Source organism: Eptatretus burgeri, chromosome 16 (genome assembly GCF_056783735.1).
Source record: "Eptatretus burgeri isolate ZD-2024b chromosome 16, Ebu_testis_v1, whole genome shotgun sequence".
Lineage (NCBI taxonomy): Eukaryota > Metazoa > Chordata > Myxini > Myxiniformes > Myxinidae > Eptatretus > Eptatretus burgeri.
Window position 1 is genome coordinate 42055868 of NC_140976.1, and position 25632 is coordinate 42081499.

At 43.4% G+C, this 25632-nt stretch overlaps 1 protein-coding gene across 9 annotated transcripts in view; it reads right to left on the reverse strand.

The window, feature by feature from the left end:
- LOC147010952 (phospholipid-transporting ATPase VD-like) overlaps window positions 1-25632 on the reverse strand; it is a 180233-nt gene that overhangs the window by 59065 nt on the left and 95536 nt on the right. For all 9 annotated transcript variants that reach the window (XM_085860336.1, XM_085860338.1, XM_085860339.1 and 6 more), the window contains 5 exons: window positions 8664-8758; window positions 8242-8368; window positions 5668-5852; window positions 1830-1905; window positions 1478-1744 (listed from right to left, as the gene is read on the reverse strand). In XM_085860336.1, the coding sequence (XP_085716462.1) occupies window positions 1478-1744; window positions 1830-1905; window positions 5668-5852; window positions 8242-8368; window positions 8664-8758 (750 nt within the window). The remainder of the gene's footprint in view (window positions 1-1477; window positions 1745-1829; window positions 1906-5667; window positions 5853-8241; window positions 8369-8663; window positions 8759-25632) is intronic.

Consider the following 25632-nt stretch of genomic DNA (forward strand, 5'->3'; position numbering starts at 1 on the left):
ATCAATGCCGATCGACAGCCCATCTTCTCCATTTGGAATCTAGAGTCAATCAGCTCCTGCTCAGTTCAAGGTGTCCACCATGAAGTTCTATTCTTTTCGGCTTATGTTTCGACATAATGGTGACTTCAATATTTTGCTGCAGTGCAAACGTCTATTCCAGCAGTTTTGTGTTGATATGTCTGCAAAAGTTGAGGCTGAACGGTGGGGCTCTAAATTGGCATCAAGTGTGTCCAGTCCTCCAAGATGGTTTTGCACTTTGACCTTCCCCCACCCTAACACTTAAGCCTCCACCAACCTCACCAATTTCCATCCTTACCCTCAAACTCAGGTTTACCTGGGCGACCAGGTATCTCTCCCACTCCACTTTCGACCCCGTCTCCTTCCCCTCCCTTCACCAACCCCCTCCACATTACCCCCAATCCCACCCATTCCTCCATCCCCCCCCCCGACCTATTCTGATTTCTCTGGGTGTCGAACAGGTATTTCAGCTGATATGGATATAAAAAGGAGGATGACATTTTCAATATATTCAATACAATAGGAAAAGAAATGAAGGATCAGCGAAGTCACACCTTGACCCTTCAGATTAAACTCACTGAAATAATTGGACTATAAAATATGTTTGTTGAAGCATGAAAGTTGCAACATCAACTTGACAAAAGTAATAAAAAGAATAATAACTAGAAGTGTGCTTTACACCTGCGAGCAGTAATGGCTGGGTCCCAAGCTGCCCCGCTTTGATTGGACACATGACCCGTGACATCATCTTTATTAAAATGAATTCAGAATGTGTAGTTGACCACATATTTAAAGTTTTGCATTGATCGACAAGGTTTTTTTTATCCAATATAAGCTGCCAGTAAGACCACGTGACCAATGAAGTTATAATTTCCAAACTATATTCCCCAAGGGTAGTCGATCATGCGTATTAAGTTTGGCATCCTTTGCTTGAGCGGTTTGAGAAAAGTGGATTTTTAAAGGTTTTGATAGCGATGTCATCATCAGTCATGAGATGTGGCAGTCACACTGGTTTCAAAGAAAATATTTTTTTAAATTATTTCTCTGAATCTGCTTAACCTACTGATGTGATACTTTACATATGTGATGATCCACTACCCTTGTTGCACATATTGTGATAATGATGACATAATTAATCACACGATTTGACAGAATCTAACGTTTTGTCCAAAGTTTTTCCTTTTTTCCAACATGGCTGCCATACATCAAAATTATTTTTAAAAATGTTCGTGGGGAGTGGGGGGGGGGGAGGGGGATTACTCCTATGCTGAAAGTTTCGGATCTACTGGACAAGCAGTTGCTGAGAAAAAAAAATAAGCAACTAATAGAGCAAGCAAAAAATATGAAAAAGGACTAATGTTAATAATATTAAGAATAAGAATTTTAAAAAAAGAACAAAAACAATCGGGTATTGGCCTGTAAGACTTCGTACCCTAATAATAAAGATTTATTGATGCACCTATTGCCAGGGTCACTGCATGCAATTTCTTTTGCACCAACCGAACTACCAAGGCCTTCTGGCTTGGTGTGGCGCGACAGCACAGCACTGCATGGCACCGGTTCGCCAATGTTAGGAAGTCCAGTTCCAGCCCAGAGTTCAGTATAATTTCCAGCGTTTCTCCATCCAGCAAAAGCCCTCTCTGGCAGATCATGGAGTCAACTCCTTCGATATCATTGGAACTTTGTTTCTTCCAGCAATAGTCCAACGAGAGGGGCATGTTGGAATCTGCAACACCAGAAAAAGCCTTTTGTTGTTAAACAGAGAAAAATGTTCATTGTTAAGCATTTTGAGTGTGTTAAAATAAACTTACCTGTGTAATGAGTTGTTTCTCTGTCTTGCCAAGTTATATCCGATAAGACCTCTTTAAGAAGAATTTGACATGCTTCCTGGTGAACAAACCAAAAAAACGGAAAACAACAACAACAAGCCTTTCAAACTACATCACATAGCATCTAGTGCTTTGCTTTAATCTAATATGCACAGGTTAAAAAACAACAACATTTCAGCGAAGAGCTGAGTGTGGGAACAGAACTCAGAATTCAAATTGAATATTGATAAAATCCTGATCAGTTTAGATGGGGTCTGTTTCTAAGTTAAGGAAAAAAAAATGGTAAATTTTAAAATGGCTCAAAATCTAAAACTTCCCTACCTGCCCTAAAATAAAATAAAAACTTCACTATTCCCATCCCCCTTTTCCCAGCTCAACTGCACCTTTTCTAACACCACTTAACCACAGAGGCAAACAAACAAACAAAAATTAAAAAGGAAAGAAAAGTTAATGCTGTATTTAGTTTGCAGTCACAAATAAACAAGTTGCAAATCTGTTCCTTCCATCACAATCACATTTTAATGTGCTTTATTTATTCCAGTATGAACTAGCAAAGAACCCATCCACAGTTCCCCCACTTACATGAGGTCAATGAGGAGCGGCTGAAGGAGACAGGCCTTTATACTTAGAAAGGTGGTGGTTATGAAGGGATTTGATAGAGAGGTTTAAGATAATGAAGGGGAAGATAAAATAAGTGCAGAATATTTTTTCAGCAGAAGACAGGACAGTATCAAGACAAGGGTCTTTCAGTCAAAGAGTAGTTAATGCATGGAATGGTCTCCAAAGAAAGGTAGTGGCAGCAGAGGGGATATAGCTTGTAGGTAGCTTTTGGGTGGATGGGTGATGGTCTCTGGTGCTGGTGGAGGAGAGCCATAATGGGCTGAATGAAACTCAGCCAGCACCAAAGTTCCTTATGCAGTATCCCATTGTATGTTATTACGACGTGTATTACTGGCTTCCACCAGGTGGCGCTATATGATACACATTTACAGAGAGAATTGGGGTCACTTCCACCATCCTGAATGTTTGATCCGCTTTAAAACCTTCCCATGTACCCTGTGAATACAACCACCAGTTTTCGACAAATTCCATCCAGTGATTAAGGAGTGCATATAAATAAACCAAATACACAAACAAGGTTTATTATTTCAAATGGTAATTCCCCCACTTCGATGGTTTTCATGCAGAGAATTGGGGATTTTATTTCCTCCACCACCGAAGGTGGATGGAAGTTGTGTTTTCACCTGTTTGTCTGTTTTTCTGTCTGCGAGCAGGATATCTCAAAAAGTTGTGAATGGATTCAGATGAAACTTGGACAGGTTGGGTGCGAGGCAAGGACAAATCCCTCAGACCGGCAAGCAGCAGCTTCTTCACTCACCGCAGATCTGGATAAAATCACAAACTGGTCCAACACGTGGAACATGTCTTTCAATCCAGACAAATCTCACACTCTCACTATGTCTCTTCGAAAGGACCGTTTACAAAACCCCCCCATCCACTTTCTCAAAAATCCTCTGGAAGAAGTCTTTTCTTTCAAGCTTCTAGGTCTCACTATCTGCCATGACCTTTCCTGGGAAAGTCACATTTCCAACCTCGCCTCAAAAGCCAGTCGCCAACTGGGAATCCTCCGTCGTGCTAAGTCCTTCCTCGGCCCTCTTGAGCTCCTGACCACTTACAAAGCTTTTATCCGTAGCCTGATGGAGTACTGCTCTCCCCTCTGGGCTGGTGCTCCTGCCTCCCACCTTTCTCGGCTTCACGCTGTCGAAACCAGGGCATTTAAGATCATCGGCATCTCCCGCAATGAAGCTGAGTCTTTGGGCCTCTCACTCAATCACCGCAGGTTGGTCGGTGGTCTTTCTGTCTTCTACCGACTCCTCTCCAGCCTTGCCCCCCCCTGCTCTCTCTGCGATTTGTCCCCACCACATTTCCACAGGGTGCTCAAGGTCCGCCAACAACCCCCTTCTGGTAAAACTACCAAAATCACGAATCACTGCTCATCTTCACTCTTTCATTCCTCTTTTTCCCGCCTTTGGAATAAACTTCCTCACTCTATTCTTTCCCATTCTTCCCTCCAGGCTTTCAAAACAGCTGTTCACCACCACCTCTTATCTTCCCCCATCCAAATCCTCGATCTTTTCTACCCCCGATAATCCACCCAAGCCCACTTCCTTCATTTCTCCTACTTTCCTTCCTGAAAGTCCCTGAAATGTCCATCTTCTCTTCGCCATGTTCCCCGTCCCATCCCCATCCCTCTCCCTTCCACAGTTCACCTAATGTGTCTGTTCCCCACTGTTTTGTCCCTTCCACTCCCGCCCCTCTTGTCTCATGCCTCCTTGCTGTGAGTTGTGTGTTAGCTCTCATACGAGCCTCGACCAAGGTATACAAAAAAAAAAAAAAAAATCGATTCGATTTTGGTGAAGATCCAGATGCAGATGCAGATCCGGCCTTTCAGTCGGTTACAAAACAAACTGTTCAGCCTAGCGGAGGTATGTGCTCTATCAAGTGCCATTCTTGTTAACCTCCGCCATCGAAGATGGATGGAGGTTACTGTTTTCACCCCTTTCTGTTTGTTTGTTTGCTTGTTTGTTTGTGAACAGTATTACGGAAAAACTCCTGGACGGATTTCGACGAAACTTGGTGGGGGGATTAGGTATGGTCCAAGGATCATGCCATTAGATTTTGGACTTGGTCCAAAGTCCAATATGGCCGCTATGGCGGACATTTTGAAAAAATATTTGAATTTTTGTTTTTGCATTTCTACATGTTTTAAGTGATTTCCAACCCAAAAAAAAAAATTGTTAGAGGAAAAAAAAATTTGCAACTTTTTTTCAAAAAAATTTCGATTTTATTTGAAAAATATTTGAATTTTTTTTTGCATTTCTACATGACTTCCACCCCCCCCCCAAAAAAAATTGTTAGAGAAAAAAAAAATTTGCAACTTTTTTTTCAAAAATATTTCGATTTTTTTTTGGGCATTTCTACATGCGCGTCGATCTAGTTTAGTTTATTCAATCGTGGTTCAGTAGAGTCTGATCCGTTTTGACCTACAATGAATAGGATATCAGGTTCACTTAAGCGACCCAGCAGTATTGGCGGCGGAGGTTTTGCACTCTACCGAGTGCTCCCCCTCTAGTTATGATTTGTAATACCCCTTCACACCAGAGTATCGCTATATGACACCTTTACAAAGAGAATTTGTGAAACAGTTTAGGTATTATTTTTGCTTAAAAAATGTAAAAACTGCATAAGTTTTGCTTCTTCATAACTCGAGCATGAAGATGTCATTTTTTATACATAGTAGAGGCTCATGGAAGAGCTAACACACTGAAATGATTATGAAAGAACAGCCAAAAACAGGATGCAAAACATGCAACAAAAAAGAAGGAAACTCCAAGGAGGAAAAACTGGAAACAAAGAATTTTCACCCTTTCTATCCAAGGATAGGCTTTGATCAACATAAAACGAAATGAAAAAAAACGCAAAAGTAAAACAACGAACAAATAACCTGAAATATTGCATGGAATACAACAGCAACACCGAGCCAGGACACAATCATATAAAACAGGACAAATCAGGTTAAAAACAAACAACAACAAAAAAAACTTAGCTTTATGAGGTGGAAATGAGGAGCTCAGGTTTTCACCACACTTGCAGAAAACTCCCAAAACAAAAGCAAAAAAGTGGAAATGAGGAGCTTAGATTTTCACCACACTTGCAGAAAACCCCCAAAACAGAAGCAAAAAATTTTCATTGGCAATGCCATTTTGTTCTCTGCTCTGTGCTTATAGGCATTGTGTCGGTAAACAAGAGTACATCTCACTGGTGAGTTGGTGATAATTGAGCGAACATTGTCATGCTTCTGCAGAAGCTGACACGAGTAAGCCACACTTAGGGCGGTTTCTTGCTTGTCACCCGTAAGCATCCACAGCCGCAGACCGGCCTGACGCAGTGCGTCAATGGTCTGTGCAACGCCATCCTGCAACCGATCTTCAACACCAGTTGCCCCTGAAACCAATGCATCACAAATGGGTCAAAGCTTTCAATTAACTCATACAATGACGAGTGCATTATACCAGCTCTTACTGGCATGTTTTGGGATAGTGCCTCTCCCCCTTCCCCTTTCCCAACCATCACACGAAGAAAACTGTAATGGTAAATCCAACCATAAGGAGAAATAAATAGGTATATCATTTTACAAACAAAACACGCTAAATGCATACACCAGATTGCCCTGCATTGAGAAGCAAACTTATAAAACTAACTTGTCATGTAAACCTACTGCAAAAAAAGGATTGCCCTCTTTTAGTTAACTTGATCCCGACTGGTGTTTACGGCACAGCTCTGAATCAGATGCCAGCATACAGCTGCTTTGCAACTGCAATAATACAAACTGCACTGATTGGCCAAGAAAAATGACATAGCTGCCAAAAACATCAGTTACCCTGACCAGTTGTTGGAACATTTAGGTGAGAGTATCCATGACTGCATTTTGTTTACCCTCGATGTGCTACTGCTTACCCCTGACACTCTGCGTTTGAGGAGAATAGCATTTGATCGGGTCACCGGCTAAGAGATTCTGTTTCCAGGCAATTTTATCGATTGAGTTGATTTTAAAAGAAGAGGCTAGAACCACCTGCATCGTACTACAAGTGTGGGGCAAGCCCCGATTCTTCTGTGACTGGTTTTCACCTTACTATGTGCAGAGCTAACACTTCGGAGAAACTAGCATATAAGACCTGTTGCTTTACTGACAGGAATACCAATCTTTGCTGTGATGGCTAATCTATGGGGCAAGGACAAAAAAGGATTCTTGGGAGATCCTGCCCTTCGTGCGGGGAGCCAGGGCTAACTAGCATTGCAAGTTGGTGTTTGCAGTTTCACCACGTGTGCCCATGTACTCACACACAAACCTTACTTCCTTCCTTTCTTTTTATCACGTTTTTCTTTTATCACCTTTCTTTCTTTTACCCCCACAAAGCACGTTCTTAGGACACAAGCATTGATGCCTTCTGAGCCTGTTGCAGGTTTGCCAGAAACCTCTCCACCTCAAGTGGGAAAGACAGACACAGTATCCATGAGCAGTTGGGTATGAGAGGGTACAGTGGGTGTTTGGAGTAAGGATTTGGGCACATGATATTTTGAAGCAAACACAGAATTGAGGAATTTGGCTTTCTCATAAGCAGAACCAGTTGTGGTACCATTTTAAGTGAGGGAAGAGCTGGATGGGGAGCATAGTCCAGAGACAGACTTAAGAAGGCACCACCAGGTCTTTGAAGGAGACAGGTTTGAGAGTTCAGCTTTGATGTTGACCAGATGTTGTTTTCTGGCTTTTCTGATGGTGGACACACACTTGATCTGGGGAAATCAGAAAAATAATTGTTGAAGATGAGGAACAAGATTTGGTCCAAGACACTGCCTTTGGGCATTCCAGCCATGTCAGGGGGAGGAAATGAGAGGGTCCCAGTAAGAGCTACAAGCTGACTGCAAGTGTGGAAGAAGTCACTGAGGCATGGGAGGAGGTGGCCTTGGATGCAATAAGCAGAGAGTTTGGAGATCAAGGCAGGGTGTCAGACTGTATCAAATGCTCGAGATGTGTCGACTCCAGAGGGACGGCTCTGATCTCTCATTTGAGATTGAGTTTTCATCCATTGTTGTGAGAGTGGAGATAGCCAAACTGATGCTCTGGGTGATATAAGGTTGAAAAATAAAAGCACAAAACATTTACATGGTTCACACAGAAGTGGAAAAATTATTGCACAAACTCATGCTTTGCAAACATGCAAAATAATTAAATTAAATGAGATTAACAGCCACAATTTCCATTATCATTGTCAACAGGGAAGGAGAGGAGGGGAATGGGACCATACTCTGTGCAGTGCGTTGGTGCTGCTTAAGCAGTCTCCTTGGCTATTGGGCACAATCCTGGACAGATCACCACTCCGACACAGTATACCAGCATGCTGGCACTGATTTTGCCAACCTCAGAAGGATGACAGGCCGAGTTAACCCCACCTGGTGTTAATTCAACAGATGAGTGGGATTTTAACTCAGGACCCAAGGATCCAAAGCTCGCCGCCCAAACCATTAGGTCAACACCAGGCATAACAGGGAAGAATAAAAGTGAAAGAAGCAAATATTTTTTATATTCCATTATCCAACCGTATAAATGACTCGATTTTGGAGTCATACAGCCAAAGTTGGCCAATTTGTGGAAGTCTGCCAGTCTGGATGATACACCAACCCAAACATGATCTTCTTCACACATCTCATGCAATATTCTCCCTCCGAAGCCATACTCAAATTGAAATCAGACTCCTTACTATGTCATTCATTAGTGCAGGAATATCATATTCTTAAACAAGACCTTCCTCGGTTAAGCATCTGTCACACACACCGAGCAAAGTGAGATTTGCCTCCATGCTGGCCACCAAACACTGCAAAAGTTCCTCCCGCTGCTCTAATGCATCCTCTGCCTGTCGCTGTTGCTTTGACCACTTCTCATAATCCTCCACTTCCAGATGCTGCAAAATTCCAAAAGACAATGTCATGTCAAATCCCACAATCTATTCCAACTTGAAAAAGTTGCAATTGTGATATCAGGTCCCTGCAGCACAGTGGCTACATGCTGTGGCCTTCAATTACAATTAACATGCCTCCAGGATTACCAAGTGACTGGTAACACATCCGACCCCTCCTCCAACCACCTCCACCCTCCCCCCAACCAAGGGCTTACATAATTTATTGCTCCAGAAATTTAAATTATACTCGATAATCCAAATGTTCATTATATCCAAAATACAATTCTGCATTCCTCACCTTCTTAGCAATACAAAGGGTCCGTAACCCACTCTCAGCATAGGAGTTTAGATGCTGCTGCGTTTTCGTCCTAATGTCCAACTGATCCGGCACTTCTATTCAGCCACAGAAAACAAAAACAAACAAGAAAGAGCAATCAGATTGTAGACCCTTGCCAGGACTTGTTTTGTGTACGTATTTTGTGTGGCAAAAAATTAAATAGAAGGATGTACAAAATGAAAGGTCGTTGATTGCAATTCAAAGGTTAAATGATCTAGTTGTATGTAAATGTGTGAAGGTCGAAAGGTTTGAAAGGTCAGCAAAGTGTCGAAGAGCGTCAAAATGGTCTTAAAAGGTCTAAGGGGTGTAATTTAAGGTATAACGGGTCAGAATTACCTGAAGGGGTCTAAAGGGTCTTAAAATGTCGAAAAATGGTCCAAGGTTAAAGAGGTACACAGAGTATTAAAACGTCTGAAAGGTGTGGGAAGCTCTAAATGGTAAAAAGGACTCGAAGGGTTTTCGGAGTTGTAAAGGGTCTAAGTCTCTAAGAGGAACTAAAGGGTCTTAGAGGTCAGGTCAGGTATGAGAGCATGCGCCAGAGCAACGCGTCTGCGTCCACTTTCCACCGTTACTCCAGGGGCCTCCGTCTGGTCATCCCACAGGCAGATGTCTGACCCATCCCTATCTCCTTGAGATGCTGATCAACCTGCTGCAACCACGAGGCATGTGGTCGGCCCAATGAACTACTCTACTCACGAGGTTCCCTTGCTGAGAGAATCTGGTGAGCAGGATCAGCGTCAGGAAAACGAGCCACATGTCCATACAGCCACAGCTGACGCTCACGGACTATGCAGGTAACAAATGCCATTTGAGTCTCTCTGAGCAACCGCTCATTGGACACAAAGTCTGACCAGGAATAGCAAAGGATTCTCCGAAGAGACCTGATACCAAAGGAATTAAGTCTCTGTCTCAAATCCCTGGTCAGAATCCAAGTCTCACATCTGTAGAGCAAGACTGAAAGCACAAAGAACCTGAAAACTCAGACTTTCTTAATCCTGTACAGGTACTGACAGTGCCACACCCCATGATCCAGTGAATCCATGACTCCCCAGGCTCGATCCAGACGTATATTGACCTCTGGCTCACAGCCAGCAGAGCCATGAATATAACTGCCAAGGGAAGTGAATCTCTCTGTGACCACAACATCCTCACCACAAACAGGTACAGGCAAGATAGTAGCATCCAAGATGTCATTGAAAGCCTGGACCTTAGTTTTAACCCAGGAAACCCGTAATTTCAGCGGCTCTGACTCCTCATTCAGAACCTTGAGGGCCCCCAAAAGGATATCGGGAGTCTCAGCAAAGATGACTGCATCATCTGTGAAATCAAGGTCAGAGATCTTGACATTCCCAAACAATGCACCACAGCTTGATCTCTCAAACATCCTCCCCAGAATCCAGTCCATACAAGCGCTGAAAAATGTGCGGGCCAGTGCACACCCCTGACGAACTCCAGTAACAACCGGAAATAAGTCGGAGATGGTATCACCACATCTCACTGCACTCTCAGTACCAGAGTATAGTTTTGACTCTCAGGACCACCCCACGAAGTCCAAGAATCCTCCAGAGGGCATCCTGATTGACTGAATTGAAGGCTTTGTAGAGATCAACAAAGGCTGCAAGCAGCCCCTGCCAAAATTCATCTGCCATTCAGTGAGGACCCGAAGGATACAGTCAATCATTGACCCCTTTGGTGTATAGTTTGAATGCTCTGGGCACTGGTGCTCAAGCAGATGGTGGTGAACCCCATCAATAATTATCCGATCAAAGACCTTGCGCGGCACTGAGAGTAGCATCACCCCTCAGTAGTTGTTGCAGTCCTGGCGATCACCCTTCCCTTTCCAGAGAGGAACAACAAGGCTCCACTTCCAGTCAGTTGGGATGATGCCTGTATTCCAACAGAATGACATGCAACGACATGAGTGCAGCATTTCCACCAGCCTTGAGATGTTCAACATGGATGGCACAGATCCCAGGAGCTTTACCCCATTTCAACCAGTTCACTGCAGCCTGTGTTTCCACAAGCGAAGGTGGATCAGTTGATTGGAGGGTCAGCAATAGGGATAGCAAAACCCCTGACATTTAACTCAACAGCTGGTGGATCAGCCTGGTACAGCTGCTCAAAGTAACCAGCCCAGCGGGCCTTCACGTCAGACTCCTCCGACCTTCACTTCGGAACCCCACCACCCTCCACTTTAACTGCAGCACACCAAGGGATGGGCTTGGAGGAACGCAATGCGCGAATTCCCCTGTAAGCAGGAGGAGAATCACCTGACTACAGGTGATGCACAACCCCTCACAGATTCTCGCATACAGGCCTCCTTGTCCACCCTCAAAGCACGTACAGTTTTACGCCTCAACTCCCTGAACAGCTCAGCTCTGCCATTAAGCCTGGCCCTGCAACTCTGGTCAATGGTATCCAGTGTCCCTTGAGATAATTCTTCTTCGCCCGATGGTGAGTTCCAAGACATCACCGGCAACATCAAGGATGGTGGTCTTGAAGGCACTCCACAACTCTTCAGGATTCCCCAAAGCACCCAGACCCCCCCAAATCCCCACTCAGCCTGTTCACAAACTCCTCAGCTCCCCTCTCATCCGTGAGTTTGCCAACCCAGCCTTGGCTGGGAAGGTACCATTCTCCCAGATTTAAGCTGAAACTTCAGAGTTGCTACCACAAGCCTGTGGCCAGTATTGAGGAACTGAGCACTTTGGTAAAGCCTACAGTTTTGGATCATCCTCCAGCAACCATAAACGAGCACATGATCAATCTCCTTTGCCACACCACGAGCATTGGAATACCAAGTCCAGCGATGAGCCTCCGGGCGCTGAAACCATGAAGCAGCCACCATAAGTCCATGACTTCATGCAAAGTCAAGGAACTTAGTGCTATTCTGGTTCACAGTTCCAGACCCATGGGGACCAACACATGTCTCATCCATCCATCCATGGGGACCATACTCTGTGCAGAGCATTGGTACTACTTAAGCAGTCTACTGGGCTATTGGGCACAATCCTGGATAGGTCGCCACTCCGACACAGGATACCAGCATGCTGGCACTGATTTTGCCGACCTCGGAAGGATGACAGGCCGAGTTAACCCCACCTGGTGTTAATTCAACAGCCTAGTGGGATTTGAACTCAGGATCCTTGGATCCTAAACCCACCACGAATTAAATACAGACAAGGGGGAAACAAAATAAAATAAAATCCTCCCTTAATTCTGGCACTTGCTCCAGAGATGGTCTTTATGGAACTTGGAATTGAGATGCTTTGTCCTGCACGTGTAGACGCGCCCAAAAATGGTGGCAAGCCTCTCTCTTGCAGCAGGAAAAATGAATGTCATGCGATTTGTGAGGCAATATTCAACACCAAGGCTCAGGGACCACCGTTCTGCTTCTTCGTCGATCGTGCTTACCGACCCACTGCTTTTCAAATTGGCGCCATCTCTTCGGTGATATACACGAGGCTTTGAGGTCCATCTCTCACGACCAGCCAAGAGTCAATGGCCAGCGTCTTGCTCCACCATGTGAGCCAATTCACCTCAGCATGAACATGAGAATCACGCCATGTTCTTCATGCATCGAAGGAAAGCCATTTCGTTGTGCTCAGTGGAGAGCAAAGTGAGATCATCCATCCCAGCCACGTTCCTCTCGCGACTACAACTCCATCCCTCACACCGAACTCGTGCGTTCGCTACCGATCTCTCTTCGACGTCACACCAAACAATTGTTCACCTCCGAGGCATGGCTTGCTTGCACGAAACTTGGGAAGGCAGGGCCTCAGCCTGCTCAGCACGTTTGGCTAGCTTGTGTTATAGTTGTTGTTATAAAAGCATAACTCCATCATTGCTGGTTTGTAAAACAAAAACATATGAATAAGTCACAGGAGGCAATTACTTACGGGGGGAACTTATCCTTAATCCATATCTAATTAACACCAGCCTCCTTCCCCGTGTGGTGACACATAACACTTAAGCTCGCAGTTTCCCTACTTCATTTACATCGAGATGTCTCCTACATGTCCAGGAGCCAAACAACTCTAGTCAATCCTAACTTTCCTATGAAATTCCTCCATCTACCCCCAAAACTTTAAAAGGGTCTTCGGGATATAAAGGGTCTAAAAGGATGTTAGAGTTCGAAAGGCTCTAAACTCGAAGTGTCTGAAGGGGTTTTAAGGGTCTTCAGGTTGTAAATAGTCAAAAGGATCTTGGGGGAGGGGGGGGTCTTATGGTCCTAAATTGTCTAATGTACTTAATCCACAAACCAGTACTCATGTTTTGTGAGGACAAACAGACAAGACAGTTAAACATACTGACTCAAATGCAATACCTCTCTTCTGGCGAGGGTAACAAAGAAAACCCACAGGATGTAAACACAGTACATCAACGAGAGGGGGAGCACTCGGGAGAGTGCTAAACCTCCGCCACCAATACTGCTGGGTCAATCAAGTGAACCTTATATCTTATTCATCAAATATGATGTCAACAGTGCTGACAGTTATAGTTCTTTTCTCCATTTTTTTTTGGGGGGGGGGGGGGGTTGGAAATCACTAAAAACATGTAGAAATGCAGAAAAAAGAAATCGAAATTTTGTTGAAAAAAAAGTTGCAAAATTTTTTTTTTCTCTAACAATTTTTTTTTGGGGGGGGGGTGGAAATCACTTAAAACATGTAGAAATGCAAAAAAATTTTTTTTTTTTCCTCGAACAATTTTTTTTGGGGGGGGGGGGTTGGAAATCACTGAAAGCATGTAGAAATGCAAAAAAAACAAAGAAAAATTTTTTTTTCTTTAACAATTTTTTTTTGGGGGGGGGGGGAGGACAAAGTCCAAAATCTAATGGCATGATCCTTGGACCATACCTAACCCCCCCACCAAGTTTCGTCAAAATCCGTCGAGGAGTTTTTCCGTAATACTGTTCACAAACAAACAAACAAACAAACTAGCCAGAATTTCGTTCATAGAACGAAAAATCTTGCCAAACCGAAGCACGTGAAGCGCAAACTGAAACAAATACTTGTGACACATTGATCAGAGTCTATCGCTCGGCCTATAGAGACTTGTGGAAAGAGTCTATTGATAATGATCTAAAGATTAATCTTAGGATTGAAAACTACCAATAATATATGGATGCTAGAGAACGTTCTGTTATCGCAGGAAGCATTTTTGGTTCCTTGACAAACTACAGATCTGGAAAGCGCTCATCAAGGGCTTTCATATGAGGTATTACTCTATGGTAACTAAGATTTGAAAAATTGACCTTGGGGTCAAAACATTTCGACCTCAGGCGCTAACCATGAAGGTCAAGGCCGATCTCCACCCAAAACTTATCAGCTGAGCGCTATACCATATGCTACATTCCTACAAAGTTTTGAGAAGATTCGATCAAAATTACTCCCAAAATTAGGGTTTCGTTGAACTCCATGATTTACCACAAAGTGACCTTGACCTTTGACCTTGACCATTATGTGTGCTGAAGGGTATTCCAATAATACTATGATATGTGTAACCACAAGAGATTTCAATGAGAATTGCGCTCTACAGAGTGATTTAAAGGCGAAAAATAGGTGACGACAAACACTTTTATGAAACAAAGTGACAAACAAACAAATAAACAAACAAATAAATAAACAAACAAACAAACTAACTTACCGACCAATACAATCTTTCCGAAAATTTCGGCAAGATTAACAAACAGAAAGGGGTGAAAACAGTAACCTCCGATCTTCGGTGGCGGAGGTTAAATATCTTGCGAGTTATCTTTAGGTCATTAAAATGCTCCTGGCGTTGTCCTATTGTAACTGTCCAGTATCAGTATCCTTTATCACACTTTGTGGTATATTTTTGTCCACTGCCCCTCTGACAAGGTCGGAGACAGGGGACATGAAAGTGAGCTCCATCCAACTGATTGTCCATGTACTTTTGTGTACGCAATATTTCAAAAACCGTTGAACATTTAGCTTTAATATTGCAGATATCTATACATCATGACATCATCTCAACCTGATTAGATTATGTTTGTGATTGACTGAGTTATGTTGCCATGGCAACCATCTCAGAAACTTCGTTTGGGTCCATGATGTTTCAAAAACAGTTTACCATTTAGCTTTCATATTGCAGATATATATATATATATATATATATATATATATATATATATATATATATATATATATATATATATCTCATGACATTATCTCAACATGATTAGATAATAGCGGTGATTGGCTGAATTCTGTTACCAAGGCAACTATCTCGGTAACTTGGCTTGTGTATGCAATATTTCAAAAAACATTCAAGATTTAGCTTTCATATTGTTACGAATCTGGAAACCATTTGCATTCACACATACAGTTGACCCCACGTTTAGTTATCTCGATAAGTATGTGTTTATGGTTAGGGTCCCCTACCTGTGTCTAACGGGAATTACATGTGTGCGCTGCAAAGTTTCTTTATAGTTAGTTTTTTTACAACAAATCTCCTTCACTTCACTTCGCACACCGACGCCATTGACAACGTGCGTTCGACCACGTACGTGGGTGGAGATTTTCATCGCCTCAACTCCAACTCCACCCCTTGTCCAATCACGCACAGAGGGTGACTTTCCCACGAGATCCCGGCCAATGAGGGTTGAGATGGCCACAGAAGGCGATTTTCCCACGACACCCCGGCTAATGAGCGTTGAGATGGCCACAGAGGGCGACTTTCCCACAACAACCCGGCCAATGAGGGTGGAGATCGCCTCAGATGGCGATTTTCTCACCCTGGACAAGAGGATAGAAAGAAACGCCAGGCTGGGGAGGTTGGTCATCTTGGGGGTCGCGGGTCTTGGTGCTGGCTGGTTCATCTGGTCCTCAGTCATCGTCATCTCTGATCTTCCCTTTGGTCTTGGTTGATTGGTGCGTGGACACTTGGAGAGCACGGTCCCTGGTGCTTGGCGCTGCATGAAAGCTGTGGGTTCGAGTTCCACCACGCGACCAGATTGCCGTACACCGCACGAGGCGGACAGGTGCATGCCAGACCCTGGCCTTCGGCTCACCTTTCCTTCCGAGCTGGGGGCCTCAATAAAGGCCGGCCGGCTCACCTTTCCTTCCGAGCTGGGGGCCTCAATAAAGGCCGGCTGGCCCAGTTCTCGTGTGTGTGTGTGTGTGTGTGTGTGTGTGTGTGTGTGTGTGTGTGTGTGTGTGTGTGTGTGTGTGTGTGTGTGTGTGTGTGTGTGTGTGGCGCCAGACCGTTAAGTAGAATTGTTTAAATGCCTTGTACATACCTGCATTGCTTTTAGTCGGTTTAACTCTGCTCTCTGTGTCCCCCTCCCTTATAAAATAAACCCTTATGTTAAATGTACCAGCTCGTTTTCTGTGCTTTCTTTCATTGGCCTAGCACGGTGCGTATTGAGACATAGTAAAGCCGTTCATGCCGTAAATTGTTAATTTGGGTCCGACGGACTCTGGTAATTCCGCTCGGTTATATTGGACTGAGGTCGCTAGAGCGACCCAATTCGACAGAGCCCGTCGAGGGTGTGGTTTCCCCGGTAGCGAGACTGCATGGTTACTTAGGTATATTGAAATTTGGCAATTAACCCTAGCCCACGCCGTCAAAATATTGGCGACCACGGTCCGCTAAGGGACCCGTGACCTTTCGGACTTATCCGAGAGTCACGACCTAAATCCTGGGTGTTCGGTGGGAGACGACTCTACTGCTCCACCTGGAGGTTGCTCCTCGCCCCGAACCACAACAATATTACACAGATCCATTCCTCATACACCCCAAAAGGCAGGACAAATGGGGTATCAGCTCCTTGTTGAATATCAAAAGCAAAAGGTATGAAGTGTATTGCATGGATAATCTGTCAGCAAAATGCTGCTGGTGTTCTTCATTACCTCCACCGAAGGTGAAGGAGGTTATGTTTTCACCCCCTTGGTGAAGATCCGGATGCGGAAACTAGAATTTTAAAAGTGATTCTTCGTCATTGAGAGATGGGGCCGAAAACAATATATAGCACGATATCACAAAAAGTTGTGTAGGGATTCAGATGAAACTTGGTGGACAGGTTGGGTGCGTGACCACGACAAATTGATTAGATTTTGGTGAAGATCCAGATCTGGATCCGGCTACTCGAATTTTGAAAGTGATTCTTCACCATTGATAGATAGGGCCAAAAACGATAAAATAAAAAAAAATGGATTGGGCCCGATATGTTCTCATGGATCAGGCGTTATGTGGTGGAGGTATGCGCTCTGCCAGAGTGCCCTTCTAGTTTAAAAAGAGATTACCTACAAGTGATATTTATTCATTGGATAGCATTGCCCACATAATGAGGTATAATTTTTGCCCACTATAATTTTCACTTGCCAGTCCACCCATCTAAAATCCAGTTCACAATCTGACTGGCATCGTCCTGCCTACCTCTCTATGAAACTTTATAGTCCGGATGTCAAACACCATTTTTCAAGATGACCTTGCATTAGGGTCCGCACAATGTTTTTCCTGCATTTTTGTGATCATCGGACCATCTGAATAAATATTCCGATTGATGCCACTCTGGCACCCTTGAGCATTTTTGTAGAAACCCATTAATATGCAAATTAGCGGTGGCCATTGTCGAAATTACTATTTTTCTTAATATCTCCAAAAGTAAGCATCCAAATAGCCTTGTTGAGGTGTCTACACCCATGTTTTTAGGGTCACTGGTCATGATAAACCTACTTAAAATTTAATAACATTTAAATTTAGCTCATTAATATGCAAATTAGCAGTCGCCATTATCAAAATAACAATTTTTCTTAATATCTCCAGAAGTAAGCATCCAAACATCCTGGTTGAGGTGTCCAAACCCATGTTTTTCGGGTCACTGGTCATGATAAACCCACTTACAATTTGATAATATTTTAATTTAGCTCATTAATATGCAAATTAGTATAACCCTTCCCCCTGAATTTGTCCGCGCCGATCGGCGTTTTTGCAGTCCAGTTATACAACAACTAAACTGTTTGAAAATAACTTGCGCAGAGCCGTTTATTGCCAGTACAGTTGTGAAGAAATGGCTGACCTCAGAAGATCAACAGCATGAACTGTTTCTGATCAAGTAAATTGAGGCTTGTAATGTAATAAAAGAAACATGGAGAACTGAGTTTTAAGTAAGAGTAATGTCCTCTGATACAGTAGAATGATCAATATTATTTGCAAGTAAGTTTTTATTATTAATATTTAACATGATCTGTCTGAAAGCAACTGTGTATTTTATTGATTTTTAAAAGTACACAGGGTGGAACCTGTTTCCTGAGAATTTTTTAAAAATACGAACAAAGAAATTAAATGTTCACTGATGTTTATAATTACCTCTATTGTTTCAAGTTGAGGCTCCATCACCATGGGAGACTGTTTCTTCAGCCCCTGTAATTAAAGCTGGAAAACCTCTGGTAACAGTTGGTTCAAGCAAAGCAAGACAAGATGGTGTACATGAAGAGCTTGAACAGAGATTACAGGCAGACGAATCTGTCGAGCTCAAATGCCATAGAGATTGTGTCAACATACACATCACGCTCATACATAGAAAGACACTTGAAACGAATGAGTAATGTCTGTTTGGAAGATGCTTCAACAAGCAAAAGAAGCCGCCGTTCAAAGACGACAGTATTGGACTTTAAAGAACATTGCATTTTTTGCGGAGAAAAGTGCATCATGGACTTTGATAAGAAGAATCCTAATCGTTGGCGGCGAGTTCTCCTTTGTACGACTGCAGATCGGGATGATCGGACAACTTTCAAACAAACTATTCCAGATGTTATCGATTCTCGCCAGGATGAAGAAGGATGCCAGGTCAACATACGATTAATGGGTGCAATCAGCGATCTTCATGCTGCTGATGCGAGATATCACGATGACTGCAGAAAGTCCTTCATGGCACCCCGTTATGTTGCAGCAGCAGCACACAGTGGCAGAGAAACTCAGGACATTGAGCCAGCTGTCAGTTTTCCCATCCTATTGATGAAAGACGACATGTTGCGCATCTGGAATTCAGTAGAAATCTACAACATGTACAAGGATCATGGATCATGGAGGAAAGCTATACTCTCGACGAACCCTGTTATCCAAATTGTTGGATATACTTGGCTCTGAGCTTCTTGTTCTGTCTGGTGAAGGTGTCGCTAGTTTAATCTTGTTTCGCAGCAGAGCGTCTACTGCTATCAACTTAGTAGCATCAGATGAAGATGACACCATTGATGTTTCCATAGAACGAATTGCCAAGAAGGTTGCACAGGAATCTAAGCAGTTGTCGTCCGACCCCAGTTCCTATCAGACTAGAATTAATATAGATATTGCGAATGAAGCAGTGAGTTCAACCCTTCAATTGTTACTCTCCAAAATATCAGCTAAACTGGACTGCACACTTCCAGGAGCTCTGAGAGGAAACATCATAATGAATATGATCACCAATTGACGAACTACACTCCACATAGCACTGGGAGTTCGTCAGTCGTAAAAGCCTCGTCGATCAGTTGTACAACTATCGTGTGACCTCTTCCTATGATGAGTTTCAGCGTTTCAAGGGATCAGCAGCAAAGGCTGCAACTGTTCACTCCCGGATTAGGGGAATCGCCAATGCTGAACGTGGCCTCGTTCAGGTTGTTGCTGACAACTTCGACACAAATATCTCATCCCAGAATGGACTCGTTTCAACACATTCTCTTGCAGTACTACTTACCATAAAAGATCAGGAGATATCTTCCACATCTGAAGATGAAGCCATCATCAGACGATTGACCCGTGATGAAATGAAGACACCTGTGACAGAAGACATTTCGGTTCAAAGGTCCAAGGGACCTGAGAAACCAGTGATGCCAGTTGAAGAAGCCACACGTGTGGTGTTACCTCTCTGCATATTGGCTCATCAAGCTATACAACTTAGGAGAGTTCAAGTTATGGATTTCTCTTTTCTGAAGCAAATCACTTCTGATCAGAACACACCAGAGTTTGGTGGCTTTAATACGAAGCTCTGCAGAGAGCAAGGACGATCCATCCAACCTGCAACGAGGGCCATTTATACACCGCTCATAGATATGGATCCAGCTGATCCGGACATGATGTTTACAGCAATGGAGGGAAAACGCTTAACCTCAGTGTGGACAAACCGTAACCATATTCACAAACGACCAACAGCTGTATCGAGTGGCCGTTAATGTTAAATGGGTTTATTCTGAGCGATTTACCCAATTCATACCAAGGCTGGGCGGCATGCATGCCCTTATGAGTTTCATCGGTTGTGTGGAGAACTTGATGGCTGAAAGTGGGCTGGAAGACGTGATGAAATCTGCCTTTGGAGGTGTTGCTCAAATGCTTGGTGGAAAAAAGTTTCCCCAAAACTTCAGGGCCCTGTGATTGGTGACTGAGGAGATCCTTCGTTCCAGCGTGGCTCAGGCAGAAAGTCATGAAGACTTAATGGACACTCTTGAAACCAAAGCAACAAAGAGCATGACCACACAACTATGGGCAGAGAACCTTGTGAAACCTGTATTCATCATGATGGCGTTTGTTCGTGCTGAGTGTGAAGGAGACTGGCCATTGCATCTTTGGGCTATGAAGGAGATGCTCCCCTACTTCTTCGTGGCTGGACATCACAACTATGATAGATATGGGCTCTACTACCTTCGATCGATGGAAAGGCTTCATGGAGACATTCTGGAAATGTTCTTAAAAGATCACATGATGCGGCACAAGAAGGGCCTATGGAGCGGCATATGGTCGGATATGTACATCGAGTCCACGTTCATGCGCTACGGTCATGGCATACATGGAATCGTTGGCATTACACTGAAGCCTTCTACACTGAAGAAGTGGGCCTATAGTATGCACACGTTTAGTCAGATAGTCCACGATCTCACAGATAGGTCTGAGGGGCACATTGTCACAGAGGTGACCATTCACAAGGAAGAGAAGCCATCACGCATACGATCTGATGTAGAGGACCGAGATAAGATAAGGAGAAAACTCCAGTTCTATATCGACCCACTTGACCCAAACGAACATTCAGACAGAGTTGTCAACATTGTAACTGGCAGAATTGGACCGGAGAAGGTGAACGCGCCAAGGGCAGTTGACATTGGCTGAGCACATATGCATTCGTATGAAGAAAGCTGGCCAACAGGATTCAACGCTCCCTTATCTAAACAAGTCATAACTATGGCAGTGACACGGAAAGTCATGCGTGTGGGATCTACTGAGGTTTGTGATCTAAATCTCATCTACTCCAGGGTCATGGGACTCCAACAAAGTCGAAACATCAAACTATGTGACGTCTTAGAGTACGAGCTTGCACCTGTGCCAACATCAATGTTCGATGAAAAGGGGGAGATGAGAATAGCAAAGACCAAGTCGACATTGAAGAAGAATCTCCAAGTGGAAATCTCAACAAGACTGGGTCCACAACCTGAAGTCCTCTGGGTTATTCATTGGTCTAAAGCTGCTGTTACATCTTGACGATTTAGCCAGCGTATGCCGATTTATGAAAAATTTGTCTAAAACGCTGGCACACGTAGAATACGTTATGGGTACGTTTTGTATACGTTAAGACCACGCTGAAAAACACTGCCATATGTCGTAGTACGCTGGCTTTAAACGTTGTACTTTTGGGTTGTCCTCAAATTTTTGCATGCTTGAAATTTTACGACATATGCCGGCGTATGACTCACAGGTTCCGCTACGCTGGCCATAAGTTGTAGGCACGTTATGCGATCGTTGACACACGTCGACTACACGTTACTTGTAAGTTGCTCATAAGTCGAAACACGTCGAGGTAATGTTTAGCGTACCTGAAACTTATTTCTAACCTATGAGTAACGTTTTGTAAGCACGCTGCACGAACATTGTTCACACTTCGCAACACGTTACTTGAAAGTTCCTCATATGTCGAAACACGTCAAAGCAATGTTTAGGGTACCCGTGACTTATTTATAACCTATGAGTAACGTGCTTGGGAATTATTTGTAAAGCATGTCCTATGCACAAATACGTATTTGACGTCTTCAGGACGACCACAGAACACGTTTCTAACTTACAGAGACCGTATAATGGCGTATTGGCAGCGATTAGGGGAATTGGTATATAAAAAGGGGCTTCGCAGGAGGAACCCGTCTTTTTTTAGACTTCGTGGTGAGTACATGTCCATGTCATTCCGAGAGATGGAGGATACGGCAAGGCTGAGACGACAATACCTACCTGTCCTCGAACATCAACATAACCTCATCGAGTTGACACTGCACCAGTTGCGTGCCAATAGAGCCGGGAGAAGAAGACGTGAACGGAGGAGAAGGTACTGGGTCAGACCATGGATCAGGAGGCGACCCCATTACGGCATATATGACCAGCTCATGGTGGAACTCCGGAAAGAGGACCATGCATCCTTTATAAACTTCCTGCGAATGCCCCCAGCGATGTTCGACGAGCTGCTAGCCAGAGTGGGTCCAAGGATAATCAAGCAGTACACCTTCTACAGGGATCCGCTTGAGCCTGGCATGAGGCTGGCACTGAGCCTGCTGCTGTTGGTGCCGTGACTGAAGTGCTGTGGAAGTGATTTAACTCGTTCAATGAAAAATATTTCAATTGCCGAGCACCAGCGTCCAAAAACAATAGGCAAGTGACAGGCATTTATTAAAAGTGAAGTTGCAGCCTATGAATAGAAAACCTCATATAATCGTCGACGATACGCTGCCACGCTATGCATACGTTAGACTATCATTGGGCATAGGTTGTGGACGCCTAAAACACGCTAATCAATCATTGGTATAACTTATCTACAAGTTATCGAAGCATTCTGTGTTCATTACTAGTACATTATGCATTTGTCCAAGTCGTTTTGAATACTTTAAAAACTGAAACAAAAAAATAGTTCATCGTGGGAATGAGAAAAAAAAATTAGCTGAAAAGAACATCGAACAATGGTGCAAAGTAGTCTCCTATTCGTGGACGCAACGAGGATCCATCATCATCCACACACTCCCCATCACGCTCACCTACTACTACTGACATGGACCTACTACTACTACCAATACTACTACTACTACGACTGACACACTCACCTAATACTACTACTACTGATACTACTGACATTGACATCTACTCAACATGGAGTCTGGAACACTGAAGGGTTCCTCTTGTGAAGTCCATTTGTATATACCAATTCCCCTAAACGCTGCCAAATCACCATTATACGGTAGATGTAAGTTAGAAACACGTTCAGTAAGTTCTGTGGTTGTCCGGAAGACGTCAATCAAATTAGTCTACATACGACAATGTGCGTTTGAGATACGTTACACATAGGTTCAAAGCATGCTACTCATAGGTTCAAAGCACGTTACTCATAGGTTAAAAATTAAGTTTTGGGTATGCTAAACATTACCTCGACGTGTTTCGACTTACGAGTAACTTACAAGTAACGTGTGTCCGACGTGTGTCAACGATCACGGAGCATGCCGAGAACTTATGGCCAGCGTATGCGGAACTTGTGAGCCATACGTCGAGTACGTCGTAAAATTTTCAGCATGCTTGAAATTTCATGACGTACTAGACGTACCACGGAATATGACAGCGCACTTCATCGTTTTTCAGCGTGCTCCTAACGTATACACAACTTACCCATACCATATTCGACGTGTGCCAGCGTTTTAGACACATTTTTCATAGGTTGGCATACACTGCCTAAATTGTCAAGGTGTGACTGCGATGTTGACACTTCCAATTTTCAGGCGGTTAGGATTTAAATCGGTGTGCGGCAGGTTTTTAACAGAGAACGCCACGAGTTCGTCGGCGATACGTGCAGCGCGTTATGCCTAAGTTAAACTATCGTTGGGCATAGGTTGTGAACGCCGACAACAGGCAAAGCATTCATTGGTATAAGTTATCGAGAAGACAACGAAACGTTCTGTGCCCGTTACTAATTTTCAGGCGGTTAGGATTTAAATCAGTGTGCGGCAGGTTTTTAACAGAGAACGCCACGAGTTCGTCGGCGATACGTGCAGCGTATGACCGTATGTATGCATATGACCAACACGTTATGAATACGACCAAAACTTAAAAAAAAAACCTCAAAACTTCAGCATACGCCAACGTTTTACATACATTTTTATACGCTGCCATTGCTGGCTAAAACGTCAAGGTGTGACAGCGCCTTAACAGGGGAATTGTGCAAGACTTTGTTGACAACTTCACGAGCTACATCATGGCAAAGGTGGACAAATCAGATGTATATCTGGTATTTGACAGATATCATGATTTCAGCATCAAGAGTGGAACAAGATTAGCAAGAGCTGGGCAGCAAGCTAGCAGGTGCCACAGGTTGAATCGCCAGACTCCACTGCCTCCACAGCTGGTGGTTCTGTCAGTAACAGAGAACAAAGTTCAGCTGATAGAACTGATTTGCCAGAATTTAATTGACGTTAGTCAACAGAGAAAGCAGAGCCAACACAAGTTCATCATTATGGGACAGGAGTCTACCCCAGTGGAAATACACCATGGAGCCCAAAGGTGTCGCACTGATTTGAAGACGACACATGAGGAGGCAGATGTCATCATGATTCAGCAAGTCGCTAAAGTTGCCGAAGATGGCACAAAATGCATCACAGTCATCTGTGATGATACTAATGTGTTCATCTTACTTGTGTATCACTTCGCAGAACTTTATCTGCAATGCTGCGTAACAATGGAAGCAACTTGTCCTGGCCGATCGTTGATCAACATTGGGGCCACTGCCAGAAAGCATGCCGGGATAGTGCAAGACCTACTAGCTTTACACGCACTGACAGGTTGCGACACCATTGCCCAGATATATGGTAGAGGTAAACTGACTAGCAAGAAGACACTTGCAGCAGGTCTTTCACTTCAAAAACTTTGGAATGTGGATGCATCTATTGACGATGTCATCGCCGAAGCCACTGTGTTCATGGCTGTTTGCTATGGTAGCAAGGAGAGAAGCAACATGTCTGATGTTCGCAAAGAGGTGTGGTCTATGAAGATGGCAAAACCAAATGCCATCAAAGCACCAGACCTAAAGGCTCTGCCACCAACTACAAAGTTCTTTGAACAAAACGTGCGACGCGCTCATATCCAGACAGCAATATGGAAGTCAGCTGTTGAGCTGCAGCCACCACCTCTGGATCCCACTCAGTAAGGATGGAAAACGTGATGAGGCATCAAGATCATTACTTCCAATTATGCTGCCACCCAACGTCGCTCTTGTACCACCAGAGATCTTGGAGCTAATACGATGTGGATGTTCCTCCGACAAGCAATGCTACACAGCTCAATGCCGTTGCACAGCAGCCAAGTTACCATGCACAGTTTTCTGTATGTGCCATGGAGATACTGGCTGCCAGGAACTGGCTGCAGCGCACCAAGACAGCTGCTGCATTTGCCCTTCATGAAGACTCTGACACTGAATGAGACACCAAGCACTGAAGTAGACTTCATAAGGTTTACAAACCTGTTATATATATATATATATATATATATATATATATAAAAAAAAAAAATATATATATATATATATATATATATATATATATGAACATTTTATATATATATATATATATATATATATATATATATATATATAAAAAAAAAAAATATATATATATATATATATATATATATATATATGAACATTTTATTTACACAGGAATGTCTTCTTTTGTTCATGTTCTTAGCTGCTTTCATTGCATACTGTCGAATTGTTGAATCTGTATGAATAATAAGGTGATCTATATTCACAAAACTGAAGTGTTTTTTTTTTCTATCTATATGTCTATTTATCTACATTTTCAATAATGGTGACTGCTAATTTGCATATTAATTAGCTAAATTTAAATGTTATTAAATTGTAAGTGGGTTTATCATGACCAGTGACCCTAAAAACATGGGTGTCGACACCTCAACCAGGCTATTT